At 37.0% G+C, this 27,166-nt stretch overlaps 1 protein-coding gene across 1 annotated transcript in view; it reads right to left on the bottom strand.

Annotated features, from left to right (window-relative positions):
• The window catches only part of SKAP1 (src kinase associated phosphoprotein 1), a gene marked incomplete at its 5' end in the record, with an annotated part of 258,277 nt that overhangs the window by 186,963 nt on the left and 44,148 nt on the right, over nt 1-27,166 (bottom strand). Inside the window, 2 exons of the mRNA XM_084238905.1 lie at nt 4,657-4,770; nt 21,751-21,776. Of these exons, the coding sequence (XP_084095031.1) occupies nt 4,657-4,770; nt 21,751-21,776 (140 nt within the window). The remainder of the gene's footprint in view (nt 1-4,656; nt 4,771-21,750; nt 21,777-27,166) is intronic.

Genomic DNA, 27,166 nt, shown 5'->3' with positions numbered 1-27,166 from the left:
TATTACTTTAATACCCTTTATGTTATTAATATTATTATATTATTATAAAACCCCACAATGATCAATAAAAACCTAGTCTATTGTTATTATCCATAGTATTAAATCTCAAACAGACACATTTCAGAACTAACATGAAAGCAGAGAAACAATAAAAAAGTGCTAAAAATAAAGCTATAAAAATGTATTCTCTTTACTTTAAAGATATTCTTGATTTTTTTTAATTTTTTCTTTATATTTTTAAATGTAACTATCAGAAAATACATGGAGCTGAAATGACCACTATTGGTTCATCAACAGATCTGCAATTTCTTTTAAGTCAAGTGGCATATAATAAATTGATCAATACCAGACTCAGTTATTCATTATTACTCTTCTCCAAAGATGGTTACTGGTCTTTAGTTGCCCATTCTGTTTCTCATTTTGCCAGAAAATAATAATCTTCTCTAGCCTTCCACATCCTGATGTAAAAATAAACTCTAAAAACATTTTCCCACTTCTTCCTGTCAAATATCTATTCACTCCCTCTTCTTTAATTAGAATGTAATAACACATAGCAAATAAATATTATAATTTTAGGTTTTTCTCTTAAAAATAATCTTATTTTTTTCTTTTTCTTTCAGAGGGAGTCACTATACTCTGGTTTATAGAACTATCACTCTCCCCAACTCATCTTTTAAAAATGTAAGTACATGCATGTATGAAAATACAAACATGTATGTACATAGGGGCTTTCCATTTTACTAGTGAAATAAGTTCACAGCATGTATGTAAAACTCACTGACAATTCTGGACGATGGAGGCTATCAGCTCGTGAGTTCTAGAACTGGCTGGCTTTTGTACAATCATCATATCCAGTGTCTCAAACTAAATTCCCCCCCTTCAATATGGCAGAAATTATGTTTCTTTAGGTTTAAAAATCTAAATGTCATTAACCATGAGCAAGTTCTCTCTCCTGACAGAGGCACCGCTCTTGGTGGTATCTTCCTGTAGGATAGAGCTTGCTGTCCTCAGACAGTAGGTATTTACAAAGGAAAAGAAAGAATCCTGGTTAGGTAGCAACATGCTTGCATTTTTATGCCTGGTTTAGCCTGTAACCCTGGTTTTCATTTTGTGGTGTGCACCTGGCTAGGTTTCCATATTCTTCCAGATCTCTTTGTAGTTTTCACAACAGCATGAACTAAACACGACATGCATCATGGTCACTTGCTCCTCATCACTGAAGTTATGGGTGGATGGGTCAGACTAGGCGTCCTTTTATAATTGTAAGTCTGGACGCTGCTCTGGTGGGAGGTGGAAAGCTGAAACATTTTAATAGCAATCTTTCATTTTCTGGTAAAGCTAAAATTCCCAAAGTTTAAAATAACCATCACTGTAAAGTCCAAGAAGGCTAACTTTCCCCTAGAAGGTGGACTTAGCTAGTCTCATCAGCAGATAAAGATACTGACTCACATGTGTCCATTTGCCTGCTTATTAAGAGTGTGTTTTCTGGGCCTCCCTGGTGGTGCAAGGGGTTGGGACGCAACCTAAGAGGCTGTCTGCAGCCACTGCAGCATGAGTTCGATCCCTGGCCAGGAAGCAACCCACATGGTGTGGCAGACCTCTCCTGACTTGCCCACTGCTCCCCTCAGCAGTGTGTTTCAGTCAGTCTGCCTATTCTGCTCCCCACTCTGTCTCTGGTGAATCCTCTCGCCTTAGCTAGGACCTTGTGATCTCTAAAATAAGCATTTGTTAAAAAAATGCATAAACAGCATATTAAGCTATCACAAATCTAGTTAAACAGGATAGAAAGTTTACTCACAATTTTAACATTTTATAATCTCTTTAATTTCACAGGAAATACAATATCTTTCTTTTCCAGGGGAAGGAAGCAAACATTTACTGTGTCCATTATACATCACTCAGGCACCATGCTAGCATCAAGGCTGTGCAGTAATTTTTTTTTAAGATTTATTTATTTATTTATACAAGCACTGGGTACAGTCAGAAGCATGGGAGGGTGAGAGAATTCACCAGAGCCAGAGCAGGGAGCAGAGCAGGCAGACGGACCGAAGTACACTGCTGAGGGGAGTAGCGGGTGGCAGGAGAGGTCTGTGTGCCATGTGGGACCCTCCTCTGGTGGCCGGGGAGCATCCGGGGATTGAACCAGAGCTGCAGAGGCTGCGGGCAGCTTTGCAACCCAGCACTCAACCGCTGCACCACCAGGGAGGCCCTGTGCAGTAATTTATATTTAAACTATATCTTATCGCCCTACAATTAAAATTTTAACACATAAATAAGTTTCTTCCTACCTCTATCACTGATTATGTCACTTTGGAAAACTAAAAAGAAAAGTCTATTAAGTGAGAATTTAATATTACTAATATAGTTCATTCCTCTCCTATAGAACACTATTATGGAACAAAGCTTTCCACTTTGGAATTTACCAGATACTGGTTTACATCTTTCAGCACTTTAGAAATTTTCACTATATGAACCATTTCATTTTAATGAAAATATTTTAAAGTTTACTATGAGTATCTGTAGAGGTTTAGCCAAAATGTCTAGAACATGAATCTACTTTTTGGGATAACTCAAAGATGGAGATCACAGTGTTATGAGCAGAGGTTCTAGAACCAGACTGTACAGATATAAATCCTGGTACTACTTACTTAGTTACTACTTACTAACTGAGTGATCTTGGATACATTAACTTCCTTGGGTCTCAGTTTCCTTATCCATAAAGTAAGGACATTCCTGATATCTACCTATTAGGGCTGTTCTCAGGATTAAAGATGATATATGCAAGATGTTGAGAACACAGATGCAAAGTATATATGAAATGCTCAGTAAGTGTTCAGTAAATAATAAATTATAGAAGTTTTAATTTATTAAGGTACTGAATTCTTCAGGAAGAATATGGGCCATTTCTCTCTACAATACTATATGGATCAGACGGCTGTGTTTTTTGAGTTTCTATATACAATATAGGTTTTTAATATATTCTGCTTTCCTATTTTCTTATCTCCATGTTGTTAATTGATGCCTTTAAAATACTTCTTTTGATTGTATGTGTCACTCTACTGTAGGCTGAGGAACCAATGCACTGTGATGTTTAGAAATTTGTAAGGAGAGGAATCCCTAGTGAGGGCCTCAGGGTTTTTCCCAAGAGTAAGGTGCATAAATGTTAGCCTGGACTCAGTAACATCTATTTCCACTTAAAAGATCTCTCAGGCTTATTATGTTCTCAGCTGTGTTTGGGAAAGTTGAAAGTATCAAATAAATGACCTATGGATGAATGAGGTGCTATTGTTCTAATTCTGTCAAGCATTAGCTTAATCAAAAGCAAATGAAAGGTTGCTTTCTTCATGTTTTGCACTGTTAATTTTCTACAATTATTAATCAGCTATCAATGTAATCATTAAATGTTCAACCCAAATAATGTTTTTAGTGTAAAACCTGAATCAATATAAAGATCCTACATTTACAAGACTTAATTTCTAAAACTTGGGTATTATCAATTGTGCTAGTATACAAAATTCAGGCAAAATACAATGTTTTTGTGCAACTGAAGTCATCATTCTGATGACTACTAGTTCAATGAAAGGGAGAAAATATGAATTGTCAAAAGGGTTAAAAATAGCAATTAATGGATAAATTAGAAAGAAAAGAGAAAATAAGGATTATAAATTCTTGGAAAATGCCAAAGTTGTAAGGAAATTTAGAAGAAAAATCAATGGAAAGATTACAGACTAATAAAGAGAAATAAGGGCTCATTTACCAACTTTACTCCCGATCCCCAACTGAATAATATGATTGCAATTTAATATTCAGTTTAGTAGCATCCCTACCTTTTCCCTCTACTGGAAAGGCACAAGAGAGACTTTGGTAAGATAACCGTGTGCAACAGTGATGATCAGACCTTCTGTTCAAGTGGCCGAATGCCAGAATTGGCACAGTGAACCCCACCCATGGGATATCTGAGCGTGAGCCAGAAACTGGCAGCCACCAGGCCAAAATTTTTATATTCATATATCTTAAAAATTCATGTATATTTTGCATTCCACTCTATTGCATGTCAATGTATTTTTAATATAAAAATGACAGTTGAATTACTTAACTCCTCCCATTCCCAAATCTACAAGTAAAAATTGATGTTCCAGGAAGCTCTGCATTGTGGTTCTTGTGGCTTCCCTTTCCCCTTGAACAACACCAGTATGGTCAGAGGTAAGTGAAAAGCATGGGTGAAAATGATATCTTATTATAATATGATTAGCTCGGGTTGCAAATAATCCACAACAAATTAATGACGCAATAATCATTAAGTGAAAGCTCCAATTTTCATGGAACTCAGTAAAACTAAGAAATCTCAAAGAAAGGCAAGTGGGCCCTGCAATCTCAAAATGCCCTCTTAGCTTTGGAGCTACAGTTCTTATAAAAAGATCAATAATGATGTCTTCCTGCTCCAACACGGAATTAGTGTTTCCCTAAATACATTAACTTCAGAAGTATTGAATTACCCAGGAGGACCAGCACAGCGTGAAACAGTTCTTGACAAACTAGTGATCACCAGTACAGAGAACCCACTGCAGACTGTGGGAAATGAAATGACACAGGCAAAGATAGCAGGATGAAAGGTAGCAAGCACCGTCTCTGAAAATCCAGAAAGATGACACTCACCCTCATCCTGGTAATCTGGCAGAAATGGTGCATCTGATGTGAAAGGACCATGGGTTCCACTGTGATTATCATCAGAGCTGTCCTGTCCAGGGTAATTTTCAGCCTGGTCTCCCCCTGGGAACAAAACAGAAAGAAGGTCATATTTGGAATACATATAAAGGTCTTTGAAATTTCTTCTGGCATTCACACAAAAAAGATAAATCGTTATGCTTGATGGACATGGCCACTATCATTACCATATGAAAAACAGATAAAAAAAAAGTTCAACAGCCAACTTACCTGGATGGTGAAATTTTCACTCAAGAACTTTCTCACTAACTTAGAACTTATAGCTTAGAGTGGAGAACCTCTCACCACCAGAGAGAAATTTCTCCATCACACTTAAAATGAAAACATAGTTATGTAAACATGTACTCATAAATACTATGTCTCCATTAATTACAGTCTGTACCCTGACTGCCTCCTTCACTTCATATTTCCAAGTGAAACTGAATAAATTACAGAAAAGTTTAGCCTTCTACACATAAAGTAGCAAGGTCAATATTCTTTCCTTCTCTAAAACACAAGAGAAGTAAATAGAGAGCTTAGACTTCCCTGGATTCTATTTCAATTTAAATCACTACTTGTTTTGCAATCTTAAGAAAGTTCTCTCTTTATAATTCTAGTTTACAGCCTATGCAACCAACCTCTTAGGAATTCTAAAAGCCCTAGGAAGGTAATATTTGTTCTGCAAAATGGCTCTGATGAAAGGTAATGTATATACAATACTAAATTATGCAATTAAAACAGTGCTAATCCCTTTTGGGTGTTTTCTACATACATTGGATTATATTTTTGTAGAAGTGGCCCATCCTATTACAATACTTTAAAAGGTTCAGAGGAAGATGTAGCTCATTCAGAAACCAGAAGAAAAGGCTCTGAATTGCAAATGGCTTTCCTTAAAATCCCCCAAACAGAGGTACAGTCTGCTGGTAAAAGGACACCGACAGCTGCTCAGTTCATTTCACAAACATGAAAACAGGATTTTCAGCTGAATTTAATATTATCTCAAATACTAATTTCCAAAGGAAATCGCCAATGCTAATCTCAGTAAATACTGTGGAATTTTGGCCGTGGATTTCAACTAGGGAGCAGTGAAACCAAACAACCTACACAGAATCTGTATTGCCTCACTTTAAAGGTTTATTTCCTACAATTAAACTAGAAGGGTAGGGAGGATATAAAATGATAAAAAAAAAAAAAGAGAGTGACTGTAGCCTTCTCTTTCCATAAATTAGATGTTCATATCTAGACTCTTTTACCAGTGCTCAGTTGTAGCAGGTACATGTCCATAACTGAGTTGAACCTGCAGACACAGGACTTTAAAAATAAACTGTAGAGTTTATTGTGGAGAAGAAAGTAAAATTAAAGCAGAACCTTACAGTCACTGGTTGATACCATAAGACATTTTCTCCTTTATTAGGTTATTGATTAGTATATAAACTTACAGTTATGCTTAAAGTATCACCATGAATTTTCCATTTAATCTAAAAAACCCTAAATACTGGACTGAGGGTTAAAGTGCTCAAATTTTACATCACTGCAAAGCCACTAAAATTATATTTTATCTACACAAACTAAATGGACTGCCTGATAGGTAACATGAAAGTGATGTAAGTTTAAAAGAATTAAAAATGTTTGAATCAACTCAAAATCTATTTTTTAAAAAGTAGTTTGGGTTGTCAAGCAAAATTTAACATTAATTGGATCTACTGATGTTATTCCACAACCATCAGTCTGGGCTCTTCTGCTTGCTTCAGAATTTTGACAAATTTACTCTCACATAGTCTGGCTTTTTTTTTTTTTTTAATAAGCAGACAGAAGGGGCTTTGTTTTAATTTTTTCAATGAACTGTCTACTTTGGAATAATTTTAGATTAATTGTAAGTATTACAAAAGTAATACAATGCCCTCTTTACTCAGTTTCTCCCAGTGCCAACTCCTTACATAACTAAATGGGTACCTTCCTATTAAGTAAACCACAGACTATTTGAATTTAACCAGTTTTTCCACTGTTCTCTATGAGCCAATCCAGGATATCACATTGAATTTAGAACTTCCACTTTTTAAAGTCTCATTCAAAATACTTGCTTAGATTTAGCATTAAATTTATTTCTGATGGGAAAGTCACTCCCACATGATTCTTATGGTTTCTGGGCATAGTTACCCAAGACGGGCTTTAAATGGCCACCCCTGTGTCAAATACAAGACTGTGTCTCCACAAAGGCTACAACAACAAAGGTATAGAACTCAGTGCAGCAAAAACAGAGCCTAGGTCAATACTAAGACTGGCTGCAGTGGGAAAATATTGAAAAATAGGTTTTACATCCAAGCATAATTAGTTCCTGATGATGGAAATGTGATAAGTGTTTTGAGTGTCACATCAAGTGGCCCAACTCCCTTGGGCACATGCAGAGAAAAAACCTATAATGTGATATAAATAGCTACTCCCATGTAATTACAATGATTTCAACTACTCAAGATGCATGGGTGAAAAAATTCATAGAAGAACCAGCAATGACTATGGTCATTTTGGATTTAAGTTTAGAACATCTCTTTCCTTTACAGCACAGCCACGAGTGATCTCTGGATTCATCTGTAGTCTGACAGTCACAGCTCCAAGTGGCCACTACTGTAGTCCAGTGGGATCAGACATAAATGATCACAAACTATAGTGACAGACATTTCCACTCAGCAGCTCTACAATTAGGGCTTAGAAGTCCATCTGCTTAGAGTGGCTTTCCCCAAGCAAGACCCCCTGCCGCCAGAGACACACTTTCCCATTGTAACACGCTCAGAATCAATATATTTCTATACAGATATATATTCTAACACACAATATCTCCATTAATCACATCCACTAGCTCCAGTCCCTTCTCTTTGTATTTCTAAGCAAGATCTAGGGGAACTGTATCAAGAGTTCACCTGCTATTAGCTGGTAATTTGCTCTTCTATCCTAAGTGTCATAAGAATCGGGCGCTAGATACACTCCTTAGTATATTCAGTGGCAGGTTCTCCACAGAGTATCGTGCTGAGAGGCCTATAAGGGGGATGATTTCTCTATTGTTCTTTCCTGAGAGTCAAACTCAATTTTATTCATGCTCCATAGAGTGATAAGTTGGGAATTTCTGAGGGTTGGAGCAGAAAGATAAAGCAGCTTTGTGTCAGGTGTAAGGTAATTATTTGCTCGAGTTTCTGTGCTATTTGTTTTTATTCCCTGTGTTTTCATTAACAGTTAATGAGTTTCCCCCCTTAATTCTGAAACAATAGCGTGGCCACTAGAAGTTGGATTTTTTTTGCCATGGATTCAACCAGCTGTTGCTGCTCCATAAACTTTATGGAGAAGTAAATTAAACTGCTAAAAACTTTCATTTCCTAATTCAATTCCAGATAAAACAGAGGGGAAAATGAACCATGATAATGTTCCCTTGTAACTATTTTGACTTATAGCAAAACTACCTGATTCTTAACCTTGCAGATACAATTTAGGGACAAAAATAGGCCACAATGATAATTTCATCAGAGATGAAAAAAGACAGAAGGTAGTTTAAGCATAAAAGAGAACAAATAACATGAGAAAATAACATGTAAATACATATAAAATACACTAGCTTATTCAATATGCAAGGGCTCAATGGTTTTTCTCCCCCACGTTAGTAAAAGGTCATCTTTCATTTCTCTTCTAATTAATTGTGAGCTATATTATAAAAACTTTATTCACTGCTGCAACCAACTGTTTATATAGTTTGGTTTAAAACTTTCTATGGTTTGCTATCATTTCACCAAGTATCTCCAGACAATATAACAAAATTGAATTAATGTAAAATTATCTGTGGTTGTTGGGGTTTTGTTTTTATTGTTGTCACTGGAAGGGAACACACAACTTCTGCCTCGATTTAATATTTAAGAACCCATGAGACACACAGTCCTCTTAAAACTAATAAATCCAAAAAAAATGCTATCAATAAAGTTCTCTGATCCAAATCCAGTTAGTTTTCATGCTTGATGGCATTAATATTGCAAGATTTTCATGAACCAATTTAATAGTAATGCAGTTCCCCAAGATGAACTATGGCAAGATTAGCAAAACCATAGCTTATTATTCCTTCTTATAACCACTCACCTAAGTTATTGAACCTAATACTAACTAAAGAAATATGTTGGGCACCTATGTACCTGTATATATGAAATGTTACATGTAAATATATGGAGCACATTTCCAACACCAAAGCTGAAGTTCTGTCAATACTTCCATTATAAATTACATACCATTTTGCACATACTCATGCATTAGAAAATGTATGGTGTTTCCCAAAGAACATCTTAAAGGCTTCACCGATTTCTAAATATCCATTTGGACTTGCGTGGTTAGTTCCTGTGATTAATCCATGTGTAGTGAAGGTCTCAAATTCTTCTCTGTTCTCTATAGTCTGACTTCCTGCCCATCTCTTTCTTCCCCCTCTTACAACTAGCCATAACTCAATGTATAAATATTCTTTTTCTCTCCCCCCCAAGGCCCTGGCAGTGAATGTAATAGTACAGAATGTCATTAAGTCTACAGAGCAAATGATGGGCTACGTAAAGAAAGTTTCCATTTATCAGTCTTTTAAAAAGTTGCTCCAACTAGATCTTTACTGTGTAAGAAATAAATTGAACCTGACTAGTTGTTGTTTTGAGGGGTGGGGGGGTCAGGATGCTGTTTACTAATTGTATAATCATGCCAAGAATAACAAACCTCTTAAGAATCATTACAGACATCCTTTGTGGAGAGAGCACAGTTTAAGTGATCAGAAACAGAAGCAAAGTGATGAGATGCTTATGGCACAATCACTACAACACCTGTGAATCCAACAACCAAAAGGGCAGCACAGCTTAATAATATTTCCAAAATGAACTACATCTGTCAGTGGTGGGGTGGACAGGAAATTGCCCATGGGGAGCCAATTCAAAAGTTCTTTCTTTTCCCTGTCCTTCAAAAAAATCTTCTGGCTCCTTCATGATGCAGTTCTTCCTTTTGACCAGTAGGGTGGGCTGCAGTGTGTAGCATCATCCTAGTTCTTAAAAAAGAAAAGAAAAGAAAAAAGGTAGCCCTCATGTGAACTCTTCTGTTCTCTGCCTCAAACCCTACACCCCAGAAAATGCTGAGATTTTTAACATTCTTAGATTTCACATAAAGGCTTAACTCCTGAACACAACAAACTGGAGGGCTGGCAGCAACAAATACAAAACTGATAATTGCATATGGGATGACGCACTCTTCGTAAAGCAAATTACAGCCTGTCAGCAACCATCCCTGCTTTACAGGAACGCATTCCATCTACCACTGTCATTGTTCAACTGGTACTAAACTGAGACTGCTGAGTTAGAATATTTTCAATAGTAATGAGATTTTGACAGAATTCAAAACATGTATACCTAGGTACTTGGTAATATGTAGATAAACATGCAGTAAAATGAATACATTCATCATTTGGCAACCAGGCAATCATAAATTAGAGTCATTGGTTCATAGTTCTGTTTTCCTTGGACCATGGTATTCTCAGTGTTTAATTCTTAATATGAAGCTATTTAGCTGGATTTTCAGCATGCTTTGACTTATTGAAGACAGTCAATTATAGCAATAATAAAAATATGATAACCAACCGGGTACGTGTTCTGGGCCAATACTCTTCAGTACTATCTCAATTAATCCTGAAAACAATCCTATAGTATATTATCTCCAAACAGAAGAAAAGAAATTGAGAGACAGAGATTGATGTACCCCAAATATTAACTTACCCACAGTCACATGTGTGACTCATTGGCAGCAGGAACAGGCTTTGACCCCACCTTGTCTGGTTACTAAGCTCTTGTTCTAATCCACTGAGCTGTACAGTCTCCAAATCTGCATGCTTTATAAATTACCATCATCACTCAAAGGCAAGGCATACTGAATGACAGCCAACAACTTAAATTTATGGTATGTACGATTAATTAAGGTTTCTTTGTATCCATAAAGTAAATCTATAATCAAAAGCATAGATTACTACAAGTTGGAGTAATATTAGCAGTCACATTAGATACAGAACCAACAGACAAAGCCAAATGAGGTCAATGATTTGGTCAAAAGAAGCTGGTCCAATTCACAGGTTTAAATTCACTACAGTAGTCTGTTGCAAAATTTTTTTTTAATTACACTTTTTAGCATGAATTTCATGCTTAGAAAATTTAATACAATTACTTTCAGTTAGTCAAGTCAATACATTGAATTTTCCCCCAGAACCTCTGTTTGATTTTATTGGACCCTGGGTATTTTGATCCTGCTTCACTGAAAATGAGTCAACATGTCCCACACAAGCTTTGACCTGGCTTAAAGAATGTATTTCCTTTCTGGCACCATTATGCTTTAAGTCTCATAATAGGAAAATACTTTATAAATATATAATGCCCCACTAATGTAGTGGTTTTATTACTATTTTTCTCTTTTTCCCATTCCTTTCTCCTAAATGACAAACTGTTGTAGGCCTTAGCATCCACTTCTAGTGTTGATGCATTATAGGATCTATTATACTCCAGTTAGTTTACCAACATTACTTCTTCCTGAGAGAAACTGTAAGACCAGTAGGATTCTAATATCTTTGCTTAAGAATAAAAGGACCATATCATCTACAGGCTAGAAGTAGATATAACAAAAGTTTTGCACAAGTCCAAGGAGCAAAAATTAAACAACTTTTAATTTAAAAAAATGGATTATGGGTAAGATTAAGAGGCCTGAGAGTATGAAATAGCTTTTAATACACTGAAGCAAGGGTGTTTTCTTTGTAAGTAATATCAACCTCCAATATGACTAAAGCTGTATGGCAAAGGGTGACAAGATTTAGTCTCTCCATGCCACCCCAACCCAAACAGGAACTCCTATTCATGTACAAGACAACATGCATGTAACATGTATGTGACAACACCACCCACAAGCAAAACACATCAGAATTCTGTCCAGATTTAGTCCCTTTTGGAACAGAAGTTTCATGTGAAAGAGTACCTCCTTACTGTTAGACTGTACTTTTCTCTCTTTTTTTTTTTTTTATTGAGGTATCACTAACACAAGGAAAGCACACAAAATCTTAAGGTGGGTAAGTGGTATTGCTTTTTAAGTTAAGGAAAATACCTTTTAGAGATGAATGGTGATCAAGAACTTTAGGCTGGCAAGGGTGTGTTAAATAATGTCAGCAGACAAGGACAGATAGAGTCAAAGATTGGTTCTTCCACTCTTCGCCTTTCAAGAGTCAGCAGTAACTGGAAGCTTTATTTTATACATCATATAAATTCCCTTGTCCATAACTAAGCAGTTCCCTTCCTGTATTTAGTGAGACTTCAGCCATCCTGGTAAACAATAACTATAAACAAGTTTCTGACAGAATTATGTGTACATGGGAAGCACAGTGGAAAAGTGGTGTTTTGTAACAGAAGTGGACCCAACCATCATATTCTTTAGCTTCCAAATATCAAATTCACTGGGATTCAAGTCCAAGAGCCTAACTAACTTACTCACAAAAAAGTTTTAAGTAAAGAACCCAAGAAGTTTGTATTCAAATGAACCACACCTTTCTTTCAATATTTTGTGTGCAGAACACAAAAAATTGCTAAAGGCAAAATTCCTGAGGTAGAGTTTTATGTCCAAATTCTGTGTTAAGAAACTGTGTTCCTTACCTGGTTTCCTGCACTGAGCCAGGGACAATACTAAGGGAAATAGTTTATAAGGTTTTTTTTTTACCTCAACAAAAATCCTCAGGCTAATTAAATAAATTTTAGGTAATTAACAATTACCTGATTTTGTTGCCATCTGCATAAGAACAAGAATCAGAAGTTTTATGAACTTTTAATTAGCACATTAAAAAAAGTGAAATGGGGTTTTGAAAAGATATTTTTAAAGTCAATTACCATGGGTATTGTAGGTAGTTACTTTATTATTTATTTTAAAATTCACTTTTAAGTGATAAATGAACTCAACACATCTGTATACTGCTGGTTTTCAAACACTTAGCCACAGAGTATGCTATTTTATATGATCATCAGGGTCTCACTCATAAATTCATATGTAAAGATAAATAAGGAGAAAATTTGAACAGATGTGATTAGCAAATAATGATTATACTGGAAAAGAGTTCACTACTCTGTTAAATCAGCTATGTTTTTAGGTACAGCTTCTTTATTATATAAAAGGTTAAGCATCCCCAGAGCACAAAACTGCAAACATTACAAAAGGTATAGAAAATTCATTTCCCCTCCTTCTCCTGGTTCTTCTCTCCAGAGGCAACAATTGTGAGGTATCTTGGATTTTCTATGACTTTTCTATCTATATATACCAAATGTGTTGGTATGTGGTATATGTTTTAAAAAGCAAATGGTAGGGCCTCCCCGGTGGCGCAGCGGTTGAGCGCTGGGTTGCGAAGCTGCCCGCGGCCTCTGCGGCACCGGTTCAATCCCCGGCTGCTCCCCGGCCACCAGAGGGTCCCACATGGCGCGCAGACCTCTCCTGCCGCCCGCTGCTACCCGCAGCAGTGTACTTCAGTCCTTCTGCCTGCTCTGCTCCCCGCTCTGGCTCTGGTGAATTCTCTCGCCCTCCCGCGCTTCTGACTGTACCCAGTGCATGTATAAAATGAAAACAAACAAACAAACAAATAAATAAAACATGCCTCTATTTAAAAAAAATATATAAAAAAAAATAAAAAGCAAATGGTAGCATTTTCCCTGTGTCATACCCTGCTTTTCCTCCTAATCATTTATCTTAGAGATTGTTCCATATAGGCACAATAGTGAATTCTCATTTTTAATTTTAAGTAATTTTAATTTTCTTTAATTTTTAAATTAAAGAAAATACATGCATATGGTGAAAATTCCAATGTGCCAAAGGATATATAAATAATGAAGATTCTCTCTTCCATTCATATCAATATGCCCTTCAACAGACTTTCATGTGTATCATTCCAAAAATATTCTATATAGAAATAAGTGCAAACACACATGCATGTGGACATGTGAACACATAGACAAACACACACAGAGAAAAACTAACAGTGTGCTGTTTGTCCGCATTGCATTTTTCACTTAACCATATGCCTTGGAGAGCTTTCCACTTTATGTACATATATATGGATTATTTTCTTTTATCCTGTCTGTAGCAGTCCATCAAATGGATATAACATAATTAACTGGTCCCCTATTGCTGGACATTTAGGCTGCTTGGAGTCTGCTATTCCAAACACTGTATGAACATCCTTGTATTTAATATTATACTAGGTATGGAATACAGAAGGCAGCAGCATCTGATTCTAATGATTTCTCCTTTCACCTGCCAAAAGTCAGTTCTTTTTCTTATATCTCAATATCATCTATGTCAGAACAGGACATTTAGAAAGAACATAAATATCTTAGAAAATTTTAACATTAAAAAGAAAAACAGTGAATCTTTTTTAAAAAAATACTCTCTTTGACAGTAGTTGCAAAACAGTTCATTAATTTTTAAAATGTATCATTTTACTCTTTAAAAAAATCAGCCAGTAGATGTATAGGAAGTAAAATATTTGAAAAAGTATCAAAGTCAGTAATTAACTTCAAAAACAATGTGTGTGTATATATATACACTTTCTACAGATTAATTTGTATAAAATGTAGCAAGTAAGGAAAGGTGGGGGGAAGGCCTAAAGGAAGTCAAGTCACAAAAGCAGCTGTCAAGACTGTTGATGCTAAAAGGCTGTGCTAACGCCAAAATGAGAAGTATTTGTCCTGTGTACATTTTCCCCCTATGAAATCCCCAAGAGACTGGAAAATATTCTGGAAGATTTCCTTTTTTAACGTAGTATAAGGTTAGGATATTCTAGGTTCATAACCAACACTTGTGTTTATAAAATATTAGCATTCCAGGAATAGTGATACAAAGATACTTAACTATAAATTACAAATATTGTAAATTCAGACCTTTTCTTACATTTACAAACACGTCATAAATTTGGGCTGTGTTTCTTTGTATAAATCCTACTTACAACCGTGCTAAAACCTTTTGGCATGAATGCAAAGGGTATTTTCATAAATAAAACTTTGTAAAATCACTGTACACTCCATTAATTCAAAAACACTTCTCTTCAACTTCAAAGGGGAGCCCTTCTCTCTTTTCTTTAGTGCAACTATGGTGTTTCTTTGCTGCTTTAATGGCTTGCTTCTTGTATTTGTCATAACTACATGCTCCAAGTATGTGATAGTCAAAGACAAAAAGTTAAGTGACATCCATGCTTCGATTCAACGTGTCTCAGACATTACAGAGCAGCAAGCTCGTAAATCTAACTTCTGAAGTGCTACCAATAAAAATTCTACATGTGCATCCTTTAAACGCAAACCTCACACATCTCTACATGGTGAGTTACATGGCCCTACTTACAGACTGGGATGGATGGGTTTTATGGAAAGATATGAAATATGTCTTGTCTGAGCTCTGGACATGAACTTACTTGCACAGCCCTCTTCTGAAACAGAAATGCTACTCGTTACTGCTTCTGAGTTCCTAAAGTGGCAAGCACTCCTCCCTGAGTTCATCATCTCATTATAATTCATTACAAAATCGTCACTGTGAAGTAGCTATCATCAGGGAGATATTGTAGATGAGGAAGTTATGTCATTTGTGATAGCTCACAAAGCTTGTAAGTAAAAGAGCTGGGATTTGAAGATTGGTCTGATTTCAAAGCTTGTGCTCTTTCCATCATAAAGCAAACACAAAAGTTCTAAACAAACGAAAAATGTTAAAAGTTCACTATTCCATGTATTTTGCATCCCAGATACATAAACTACCTTATGCATTAATATAATAGGCCTCACAATAGAAATAAAACATCACTCTTTTATTAATCTTAAATGAGGCTTACTTTTTTTTAACCTCTGCAGTACGAAGAATTTTAAACCATGTCCAAAAGTAGGCACAGCAGTAATAAAAACATGTTAACATCATCCAGTCTTCACAAGTCAATTTACTGTCCATGTGGTCTCATTGACATCCCTAGTCCCACTTAATTCCCCCTTCCCATTTTATTTTTTAATTTTTGGTATAACAATATAATATATTTCACCTGCTCCTTTATTTATATGATATAATCTGTGATGTATATGTTTAAGGTTTTTTTTTAATATAAAATCACATTTTAATCTCTGTGACAGAAATGAAAAAAAACCACAAAACTTAAGACACTATTTGGAAGAAAAAAATTGACAGATTGACACATTTAGCCATTTTCCTACTTCAATACTTAGAAAGAATGGCATTAGTCTCTCTTTTCCTGTCACTGCATGCTGTGTCAGGAATAGCTAAATTACTTGTATGTAGTTCAAACTAAATATAAAATCATTTAGTTTCGAGTATGCCTTTACCCATTAAGTTAGGGGGCATTTCCTATATATTTTTTCCATCTCACTCAATATTTTTAAAGAAATAAAACAAAAGCAGGGGGCCTCCCTGGTGGCCTAGGGGTAAAGTCTCAGCGCTAACAAGCTATCACCATTATGGCATGAGTTCGATTCCCCAGCAAACCAGGGAACTAACCCACATGGTGCAGCAGACCTCTTCTGACTCCCTGCTGCTCCCTTCAGCAGTGTATTTCAGTAGATCTGCCTTCTCTGTTCCCCACTGTCTCTGTTGAGTCCTCTTATCCCCTGCACCTCTGGCCTATACCCCAGTTCACGTATGCATAAATTAAAAAGTAATTATATCTTTAAAAAAGAGAGACTTAAAGAAATAAAACAGACAAAAAAGCAAAACCAAAACAACCACCACCAGCCCAGACCCCCTGTACCCTCTCTCCCACCTCCATCTTCACCTCAGGTTTCCTCTGTCAGGTTATCAGTGTGCCCTGTTTCATCTTTATTTGGCCTTGTCAGTTCATCTGCTGTTTCCTTATATTACCCATGTATGTGAAACCATCCAATATTTGTCTTTATCTTTCTGCCTAACTTCATTTCACCTAATTCCCTTATGTTCCATCCATTTTGTTACAAACAGCAAAATTTCATTTTTCCCTATATGAATTGTATTCCATTGTGTGAAGAGACGGGATGCAAACAAGGGCATGTGTTAGCTTATATGATTTTTAAGTCTCTTTTAACCTATAGCTAATGTGACTTTATAATGTTTTATTTATTCACGTTGCACCGTTCGCTTTTTTTCTGTAACTTTTTTTTAAGGTAGCATTGGTTTACAATACTTTATAATTTAGGGGAACAGGATCACACCTCTTCAGATGTATGTCACCCACCACACTCACAACCCGAGCACCTATCAGCCTCCACCACAGTCCATTATTCTTCTCTATCTACCCTTTGCTCCCCAATCTTCTCCATCCCCTCTAGTAGTGTGGATACTGCAGTCATATTTCTAGGGTTTCTTTTTGTTTTATCTGTCCCTTTGTTTAGTGTCTTTATATTCCATGTAGGAATGGAACCATCTAGTATATCTCTTTCTGAGTTATTCATTTAGCACGATCTCCTCCAGTTCATCCATGTCGCCACAAATGGCGAGAGCTCATCTTTTTTTATTTTTTAAAAATATCTTTTTTTTTTTTCAAGTAGCTGGGGTATAGGTCAGAGGAGTGGGAGGGTGAGAGGATCCACCAGAGACAGAGTGGGGAGCAGGACAGGCAGACGGACCAAAAGCACTGCTGAGGTGAGCAGCGGGCGAGACAGGAGAGGTCTGCCGCGCCATGTGGCTATCTTCCTGGCCAGCTGGGACTTGAACCTGTGCTGCAGAGGCTGCAGACAGCTTTGCAATGCTGCGCTCAACCCACTGTGCCACCGGAGAGGCCCAGTTCATCTTTTTTTATATAGCTAAGTAGTCCATGGTGTAGCCAGACCACATCTTAATCCACTTATCTGTTGTTGGGTACTTAGGCTGTTTCCATATCTTGGTTATTGTAGATACTGAGGCAGTGAACTTAGGTACATTATTCACTTTGCTAAACTATATTTTTAGGCATCAATTTATCTTGACAAAGGATGTAAGATTGCCATTTCAAATTAAGATTTTTTTGGATTTACACAAAGGAATATTTTTATATTGAAATATACTGAATACTTTTCCTCAAGAGTTCTACACTAACCATGCAGATACTCAAAGAATCTTCAAGGGGCCAAGAAATTTCACTGGCCCATATTTAGCACTACACAATGTATTGTCAGTGGCCACTGGACAAAATATGATTAACTTATATATGTATTTGTAATATTCCTAAGGTCCTTCCTAAGTTATTATTTAATATTGTGTCATTTGTTTTAAGATTCTGGGTCCATGGTGGGTAATTTTTTTAACATTCATTAAGATATTTTTATAGCAATAGATTTTGAATTATAAACATTATACCTTGTAATTGAAATTTTGATTAAACAATAATTATCAGTAATTAATTCATTTTATAAAAGGAGAAACTAAACAAAATGAAGTAATCAGTTTGCTCAATGCCATAAAATGACACTGTCATAATATCTAACAGGCAAAATTAATGTTGTTTAGGCATCTGATCAATATCATCCTTGAAATATCTGATTACTGAAGTGGTAAAAGTTCCACGGCAAAGAGCCCATTGAAAAAAAATTTTTTTTACTTAAGGTTAAAATTAAGTAGAAGAAATTCTTAAAGTAAGCAGACTTGAATTATCAAAGGAATCTGTTTTATTAAAAAAATTTAAAAGCCTTTCCTGTGTTCTCCACTCATATTTGAGCTGATTAAAAATACTTTTACTTATGTCCTTTCTACATTAAGGTAATAAATTGTTTGGGTTGTTTTATTTTACATATGCTTCATTCTTTTTAATGCATATCATTGAGTTGACAGTGGGCCAATAAGAAAATCTGGGTGGAAATGTGAAGGGAAAAATTATCATTAACACTATCATAAATAGAAACCACATTTTCCTGCTGCTTACCATGTCTAGGTACCATACTAGAGCTTACACATATTCCTGCTAATCCTCCCAACAACCCTACAGTGACATACTACAATGCAGTGATAAAGAGTATGGACTGAGACTGTAGGGATTCTTACTGGGGTGATGAAAATGTTCTGAAGTTGGGTAGGGTGATGAATGCACAACCTAGCAATTACGTTAAAAACTACTGATATGTATGCTTGAAGGGTAGAAAATGCTATGGTATTTGGATTATATTTCAATAAAGCTTTTTTTTTTTTTTTTAGTGTACTTATGGTGTCAGGCTGACCAAGCTAGAATCATTAACAACCATGAAAATTCTCTTAATCTCTCTGTGCCTCAGTACCCACATCTGTCAACTGGGTATATTAACAGTACCTAGATTGCAGGGCCGTTTTGAGGGTTAAATAAGAAAACATTTAAGATTTAAGGACTTAGTTATCTGGCACATTCCAGTTTTATAGATAAGGAAACTGAGGTTCAGTGAAATTATGCAACTTGCTGTGGTCAAGTAACCATTACCTAAATGGTATAGATGGGATTTGAACCCAGGTCTGTCAAGCTCAGTACCGGTGCTCTTTCTACCACACCATGTTTCTTCTCATGGGCCAAGATTCTCCCTAATATTAGTCAATGGTCACTCCTCCACCACAGTAAACAATGGATAACATAAACTGGGCTTGCAAGCCTCTGTATCTCGGCAGTTCATTTTCCTAAGCCTCTGTCTTTAAAGGTTACCCTTTTAGCACATAATACCAACTCACCATAACAGATATTTAAACATGTGCCACGAAAGGGATTTATAAAAAAGGGATCTTTTATAATTAAGGATAATTTTCCTTCTAGGTACCAAATTTTGGTACCTGAAGAACATAATTATGTACTTAGGCAAATGCACAGAATTAATAAAATTCATTCCATCATCGACCTGCACAGAGAATCCTGACATAGATTAAAACGCTAAGAATGGAGCCATCCTTTCTGTCCTTTCTCACTCCCATCCCAATACCATCTAGCTCCCAGGGCTTTTAAAATTATGCTGGCTGTTCTTTTTCTTACACATTTCCAGTCTTTTCATTACCCTAAATTGTCCTGTGGTACCTAATGTGGACCTGTAACTGCTTCTGTCCACCTCACCAGCTTCTGAAGCACTCAGTCAGCTAATAGCAAGGTAAAATGTACCCTCCCTGTCTCCCCCAGGCCCCATGTCTCAGCAGGAGGCCCAAAGCTGTCTTTCCTTACATTTGCTTTCAAATGGGCAGAGACTTTGCTATGTATGTTCAATCGTTGTCAAGAAGAAAATACAGTTTTCTGATCTAAATAAATTCTGTTGTATTGCCCCCTTGGCTGCTACACCCTTACCCTCACTCTGACAGAGAAGGTGTGCAGAGGCTGCCCTCTGCTAGAAGAGGCCTGTGATGCCACCATTGCAAGAACCTAGTAAGATGTATCCTTTCTCTTTTTAGCCCCATTTAATCCCTTGTGTTATGCTCCAAAATTATTTTCTCTTCTCAACACATTACCACAACTCTGATACCAATTCTTTATTTCTCCTTCAGGTAATTAATTCTATCCTCACAATTCCATTCATTTGTGCCAGTTCACATTCATGTTCTGCCCCCTGTGGATTTTGCTTAACATCTGTTAAACCCTGAACTACAGGGCCATTGCCTAAATAGCATTATTTCACATTTTGCAAAGCAAACTGCTGTATTATTACATATAATTCTCTATTCTCAACCTGTGTTTGCAGTCACAAGTGTTTCCAGACAGCAAGATATACAATAACATCATATCATTATTTAAAGTGTTACAAATGCCACTGACTTTATCCTCAACACTTATTTCAGTAGATCCACCTGTTCTGCTCCCCACTCTGTCTCTGATAAATTCTCTCATCCCCTGTGCCCTGCACCTCTGGCATACACCCCAGTTCTTGTATGCATAAATAAATAAAAATAAACCTTAAAAAGACAAATGCCACAACTTTAATTTGCAAGAGTGAAAAAGCTTTAAAATATATGATTTTTATATTTTTATTTTTATTTTTATAGTTAGCTTCTAAGGAAAACCTTATATAGACTGAAATACACTGATACAAAGTATGAGTAAGAATACTAAAATTTTAATAAAGCTAGCATTATTCACTATTGGAATTTCTTTAAGCTATTATTAGTCACTAAGACCTCTGATAATATTAAAAGAAAAATTTTTGGAAAAGTTTATCATTGTTTTTAAAATTACAGAACAAATCATTCATAAAGCTATTTGTAAATTTCATCTATAACTCTTGGTGATTCTGAGAAAATAAAAATCTCCCACTTTTGATAAAATCATTCATATTCAGAATGATGTTTCTGACATTCTCAACTAGAGTATTAAAAATAAGGGAGGCATATACTTTAAAGATAACCTCTCAAACTCTTTGAACTCAGGGAAAAAAGTTCCAATTTTGAACCTTTTTAAAATGTGTTCTAGTCCTGTCTTTTTTTTTTTTTAATTTTGCACACAGCTGTCTGTTGTACTTTTTAGAATTATGCCAGATGCTGGGTTCATCAAGCAAAAGCAAGAAAACAATGGTTTGAAAGCAATTAGAAGCTCCAAGGCTGCAGTGAGGCTCATATTAAAATGTGATAACACTGTTCTAGTGGGAATTTCAACACTGCTCCATTTCTGACATTTCTCTGCTGCCAGACAGGCAGGCTGTATGGAAGAGCACTGTGATCGAGGAGGTAACATACTGGAATTTATTTCTAGAGCAAATGAAGGATTAGCTGAGTTGGAGCCATCCCAAGATTTTTATTATGGACTCAGCCACCATTTTATTTGAATGGTAGCAGATCCTGTTGTCATCTAACGAAGTTCATGGCATAAAGGCATATTACAGCTTTTGCTCTATAAAATGATCCACTCAGAGGACAGAAGCATCAGAGCCTCTTGTTGCTAAAAAGCAGGGCAAGGGGGCACAGCAGGGTGAAGGTTAATTAAACACTTCACTAATTTTCCTCAGAAATGGCTAATGCTACTCAGTGGAGAGGCTTATTTAGAAAAAAATAGAAGTAAACAATACCATACACACATTTTTAGTAAAAAACCATAAATGGCCAAAAAGGACTCACCTTGAAGCTGAAAATCCAAGGAGTACCTGAAATACAAGGAAAAGAACAGAGAAGAGTTAAACTTGGATTTCTCAATCTTGGTTGGAATACAGTGGCTATAGCACCCATTCCAAAAAGCTTGCCAACTAATCCATAACTATTCCAAGTCATGACCTACTTTGGGAAAAATCAAAGGGTTGTTCCTTAAGATTTGAAAGATTCTCAAAGGCATGATGGTGACATAGCTATAACTCATTACATAAATTTGACTTCAGATTGGGAAAGGTCCTAAGAGGTTACCTGGCTGTGGTTCACGATTTCCCACCAGGAACTCTAGGAGGCTATCAGCAGGATTTCTTTTTGTTTTAACAACTCATCCTGTGTATTATGGGACAATCAGCATCACTGGTCCTGGACACCAAATACCAGTAGCATCTCCAGTTGCTATGACAACCAACTTCCCCACTACTACCACATCCTCAAATACCTCCTAGGCCATGAACAAGCAACTCAAGGTCACCTAAGATTTTAGTTTCCAAGCCAAGGTTGGGGCTCCTGCTGAACACTGTATCATCCCTTCTCCTCTCTTGTTTGGGGTAATAGCTGGCAGAACTGACAGCCTTTGAAGTCTTAAAGCCAATGAAATGGCAGTGACAGAAGGGATCATTTGTAAGTCACTAATTTGGAACCCAAATTGCAACCTCCTCTGCCCCATCCCTGCACCCAGAAACAATGTTATATATGGTGGCTACCCACAAAAGTCCATTGTACTTTGGATTCCATTTCTTCCTGCCTTCACAGGAACCTTACATTATTCTATATTGATTTTCTCTTGTATATATTCAACCTCTTCCTCTCAACCCGGCCCTTTCCATCAGCATTTATGCTTATATAAAAATAAAGTAAATCCTTCTTCCCCCATATCATATCCCTCCATCTACCATCCTCTTTCCCTTCATAGCATAGCGAAATTTTCAGAAGTGTAATCTATAGCTTCTCTCTTCATTTCCTCCCCTCCCCTCCCTCCTCCACATGCTCCCATCTTGCTTACAGTCACTACATGTCAATCCTTGCTATGGACATAGTGACTTTCATGACACTATAAAGTGAACATGTATCTATCCTCATCTTGACATCTCTGGAGTGTGTATATGCATATAAGCACTTTCTCCTGGGAGGAAAGTCTGAAGTTTTATAAAGTCCTTAAAATGACCCACAGCCCAAAAACAATGTTAAAAAGGCAACACATGGGTGATAATGGTGTGCCTTCCGGTACATACAAAGCTGAAATAAGGTATAGCTACTTTAGAGAGGATCATCAGCTGACTATCTAGGCTCTTTCTTTATAAGACAAAAATTCAGAAATGGAGAGGAAGGAGATTAGTTGGGGGGGAGGGTGGCATAATCCAGAGATGAATTTTGTGGGATGTTACAGAAGATGAGGAAGAAAAGGTGGAGAAGAAATCTCACAATGAACTTTTCTTATTCCTTTCCTTCTCTAGAACAGCTCTGGGCTGGCAACCTGAAGGGAAATGTAAGACGCTTGGGTTAGAGGACAGGGAAATTTCATGACAGCTTCAATATCTGCAGAGGAAAAGGGGAGGAGTCTCTTGAGGAAGGGGGGGAAATGTAAAACTCAACAGCTGGGAAAAAGAGTGTCCACGGAAATGTCTGGGCACTGGAACTGGCTGTAACTTAAGTAAGTGGTATGTGTTGGTATGATCGGTCACTAACTCTCTAGCAGAGAGTACAGCTACCCAGGGAGCTGGCCACTGAGAAGAGTTTTCTGTAAAACTCCTTTCTATGCAACACAACTAATCAATTGAATCAACAAAAGGGTGAGCAATTTTCCATCTTCTTCTATGACAGTACCCTAGTCCCCAGTTCCAATCATTACCCAACCTCCAATTCCATGTAAATAGAAATTAGGGTGTGAGTGTGTACACATGTATGTCTGTGCTCAGACATTCCTATTGCCAAAATGTTGATGATGGCAGCAGCAGGAAATGTGTTAACCTACATTGTTCTCATTCATTGGCCCAGGAAAAGAACTTAGCCATGCATTGGCAGCTGTCCGCAGCCTGCAGCGCTGGGTCAATCCCAGCCAGCCAGCGAGGGTCCCACATGGCGCAGCAGACCTCTCCTGTCACGCCCGCTGCTCCCCTCAGCAGTGTGTTTCATCAGCCTTCCTGTTCTGTTCCCCACTCTGTCTCTGGTGAATCCTCTCACCCTCCTGCACATCTGGCCTGTACCCCGGTTCTTGTATAAAATAAATAAATCTTTAAAAAAATAAAAAGCTAATTCCAAGCAAATTATTAAATAGGTAAAATATGTTGTTGATGATTTCAGCCTCTTCTTTTGCCCTCCCTACCCCACAATCCCCACTCCAACTCACACATATTTTTAGTTCCCTTCTCTACCTACCATTAAGTGCCCCTGGTTTTCTGTTTTTTCTTGTTAGCTAATAAGATACTAAGCAATACTAAGAATATTGCTTCTGGGCCTCCCCGGTGGCACAGCGGTTGAGCGCTGGGTTGCAAAGCTACCCACAGCCTCTGCAGCGCTTGTTCGATCCCCGGCTGCTCCCCAGCCACCGGAGGAGGGTCCCACATGGTGCACAGACCTCTCCTGCCGCCCGCTGCTCCCCTCAGCAGTGTGCTTCGGTCCTTCCGCCTGCTCTGCTCCCCGCTCTGGCTCTGGTGAATTCTCTCACCCTCCCATGCTTCTGACTGTACCCAGTGCTTGTATAAATAAATAAATCTTTTAAAAAATATATTAAAAAAAAGAGTATTGCTTCTGCCAGTAGTAGCCATATTTTTAAAAGATTGGTTATAGAAAAAGAACTCAATTTAACAGTTTCAAATAGAGCAGCAGGTATATCTACTTGATGCTAACTAGAAGAATCTGCTTTAGTCTTTATGATATTGTAATTAAATAGTTCTGTCAACATAAATCACATATAGAACTTGACATGGAATGGCATGAAATGGAATGTCACTTCCCTTATTTTTAGAAGATATGAAACTATCCTACCACCTGCCTTTTTTCACTCTTTTCTTATTCTAAGTATTAATTATGTAACACCTTAAGGAAAGTCTACACACACACACACACACACACACACACACACACACACACACACACACACCCCTCTACCCTAGAACTCATACATGACACTTCTAAAAGGAAAGGCCCAAAGGTGAGCAACCTCATCTCTTTCTGTGGGGCACTATGGATTATTCTCTGCTGGACACACTTAAAGTCTTGATCTTATCTTGTTAAGCATATCCAACAGATGCCCTTCATCAACTCTCTGGAAAGATGATTCCAAACTAGAATCACTCCTTAGGAGACATTTAGTCAAAAACTGCCAACATCGTCTAATTCTCATCCTTCATCCTGAAGACAATTATTTTTTAGCCAGAGATTCCAACAAGTCAGAAACCAGAAAATTTAAACCAAAATACAAAGATCACAACAGAAGTATATGGAAGAGAAAGCATACAAATACATGCACAGAGAGTTCTGTTTATCCTAAAAGCCTCTGAGAATTTCATATCAGGCCTGTGCAGATAGATAACAAACACTTCTTTAATCTTCTCTTTGAAGCTTCAGCTTCAATAGGAAAGGGAAGTTATCACTCCTTTGCAATATCCATACTCAACATCATCAGGTCCATGCAAATGATATTTGTAACTGAAAAAATGATGAGCACAGAATGAGCAGAGAGAAAATGCTGCAGCCATATTGATGATGATTATTATTTTCACATCCACTCAAAATAAATCCATCTTTACCTGTGCCTCCAAAAATGAAAATGGAAGAATAAAAATTCACAACATTTTAGTCTACTCTGTAGAATAGAATCTTTAAAATTTAGGGTTACATTATATGCAAGATAAAGTTTTCTATTCATGTTTCTAAGTTAAAGAGGTTTAAACTAATTTTAGGATAGGGAAAAGGCACAACAAAATAATAAAATCCAACATATTGAGGGAATTTGATGAAAAGCAGCAGCGATAGTAGTGGCAACATAATAATGACAGTGTTCAGGTTTTTTAATATATTATTGGACACTGTCCTAAGCATTTCTCTTATATGAATTTACTTTCTCTATCCTCTCACCCTATTATGATGCTCATTTTATAAACAAGGAAACTGAGGCATCAAGAAGTCAGATAACATGCCTAGGGTTACATAGCTAGCAAACGAGATGGACAAACTTCCACTCCTAGCAACTGGTTTCAGAACAGGCACTCAAATAAGAAACTACAGAAGAAAGTCTTGAAAATAAAATCTAATGTTAAACCACTTAGCAAAATTGATTGAGCCTTTCTCTAAAGACATTTTACTATCTTAAAACAATATAAAAACAATTCAGTCAGTTGGTCAGCAAATACTGACTGTCTTCTGTAGGACAAATCCTTTGCTCAGTGCCCATGGATGAAATGGTGAATAAGTAGATATTTACAGATACATTTCAGCATTTTTCAAACTGCAAACATACTATTCCAGTTTACCACTAATACTCACTAATCTATAACTTTAATAGATTTCTTATGAAAATGAGGTTATTGATCTAAATCTTTAGATTAGAGGTAGATTTAGGGTGGGTATCAAATTCTTGAGTGTGGCACTAACAAATGAAGACAGTTGTTAAGACTACAATAGTGGCCTCCCCGGTGGCGCAGCGGTTGAGCGCTGGGTTGCGAAGCTGCCTGCAGCCTCTGCAGCGCTGGTTCGATCCCCTGCTGCTCCCCGGCCACCAGAGGAGGGTCCCACATGGCGCGCAGACCTCTCCTGCCGCCCGCTGCTCCCCTCAGCAGTGTATTTCGGTCCTTCTGCCTGCTCTGCTCCCTGCTCTGGCTCTGGTGAATTCTCTCACCCTCCCATGCTTCTGACTGTACCCAGTGTATGTATAAACAAAACAAACAAACAAACAAATAAATAAATAAAACATGCCTCTATTAAAAAAAAAATAAAATAAAAAAAAAGACTACAATAGTGTGGTTTTTAACCACTCAGCCAGCTAATTAGATAGAGCACAATGAAATAGGTAAGACAAACCTCTGCAACTACCCAATCAATGGAAATATCCTAGGAAAGAAAAATTCCTAGGAAGGAACAATAATTCCATTTCCTAATTATAACAAATCAATTAATATATTTAGCATTGACACATGCTAGGCATTGTGCCAGGTATGTGTTTTAGATATATTATTAGATTTAATCTTCATCATAACCCTATGAGGTCAGTGCTATTATTATTCCCATTTGGCAGACGAGGAAACAAACTCAGGAAGGTCAAATAGCGTGACCAAGATCATATGGCTACTAAGTGGCAGGACCAAGATTTGATTCCAGATCTGGTTGGTTGCAGGGGCTGAGCTCTTAAATTGCACATTAACTGTTTTTCTATTGGCTCTAATAAAGAAAA

The sequence above is a fragment of the Talpa europaea genome (assembly GCF_964194135.1).
Source record: "Talpa europaea genome assembly, chromosome: 7".
NCBI lineage: Eukaryota > Metazoa > Chordata > Mammalia > Eulipotyphla > Talpidae > Talpa > Talpa europaea.
This window is presented reverse-complemented; position numbering and strand designations above follow the sequence as displayed.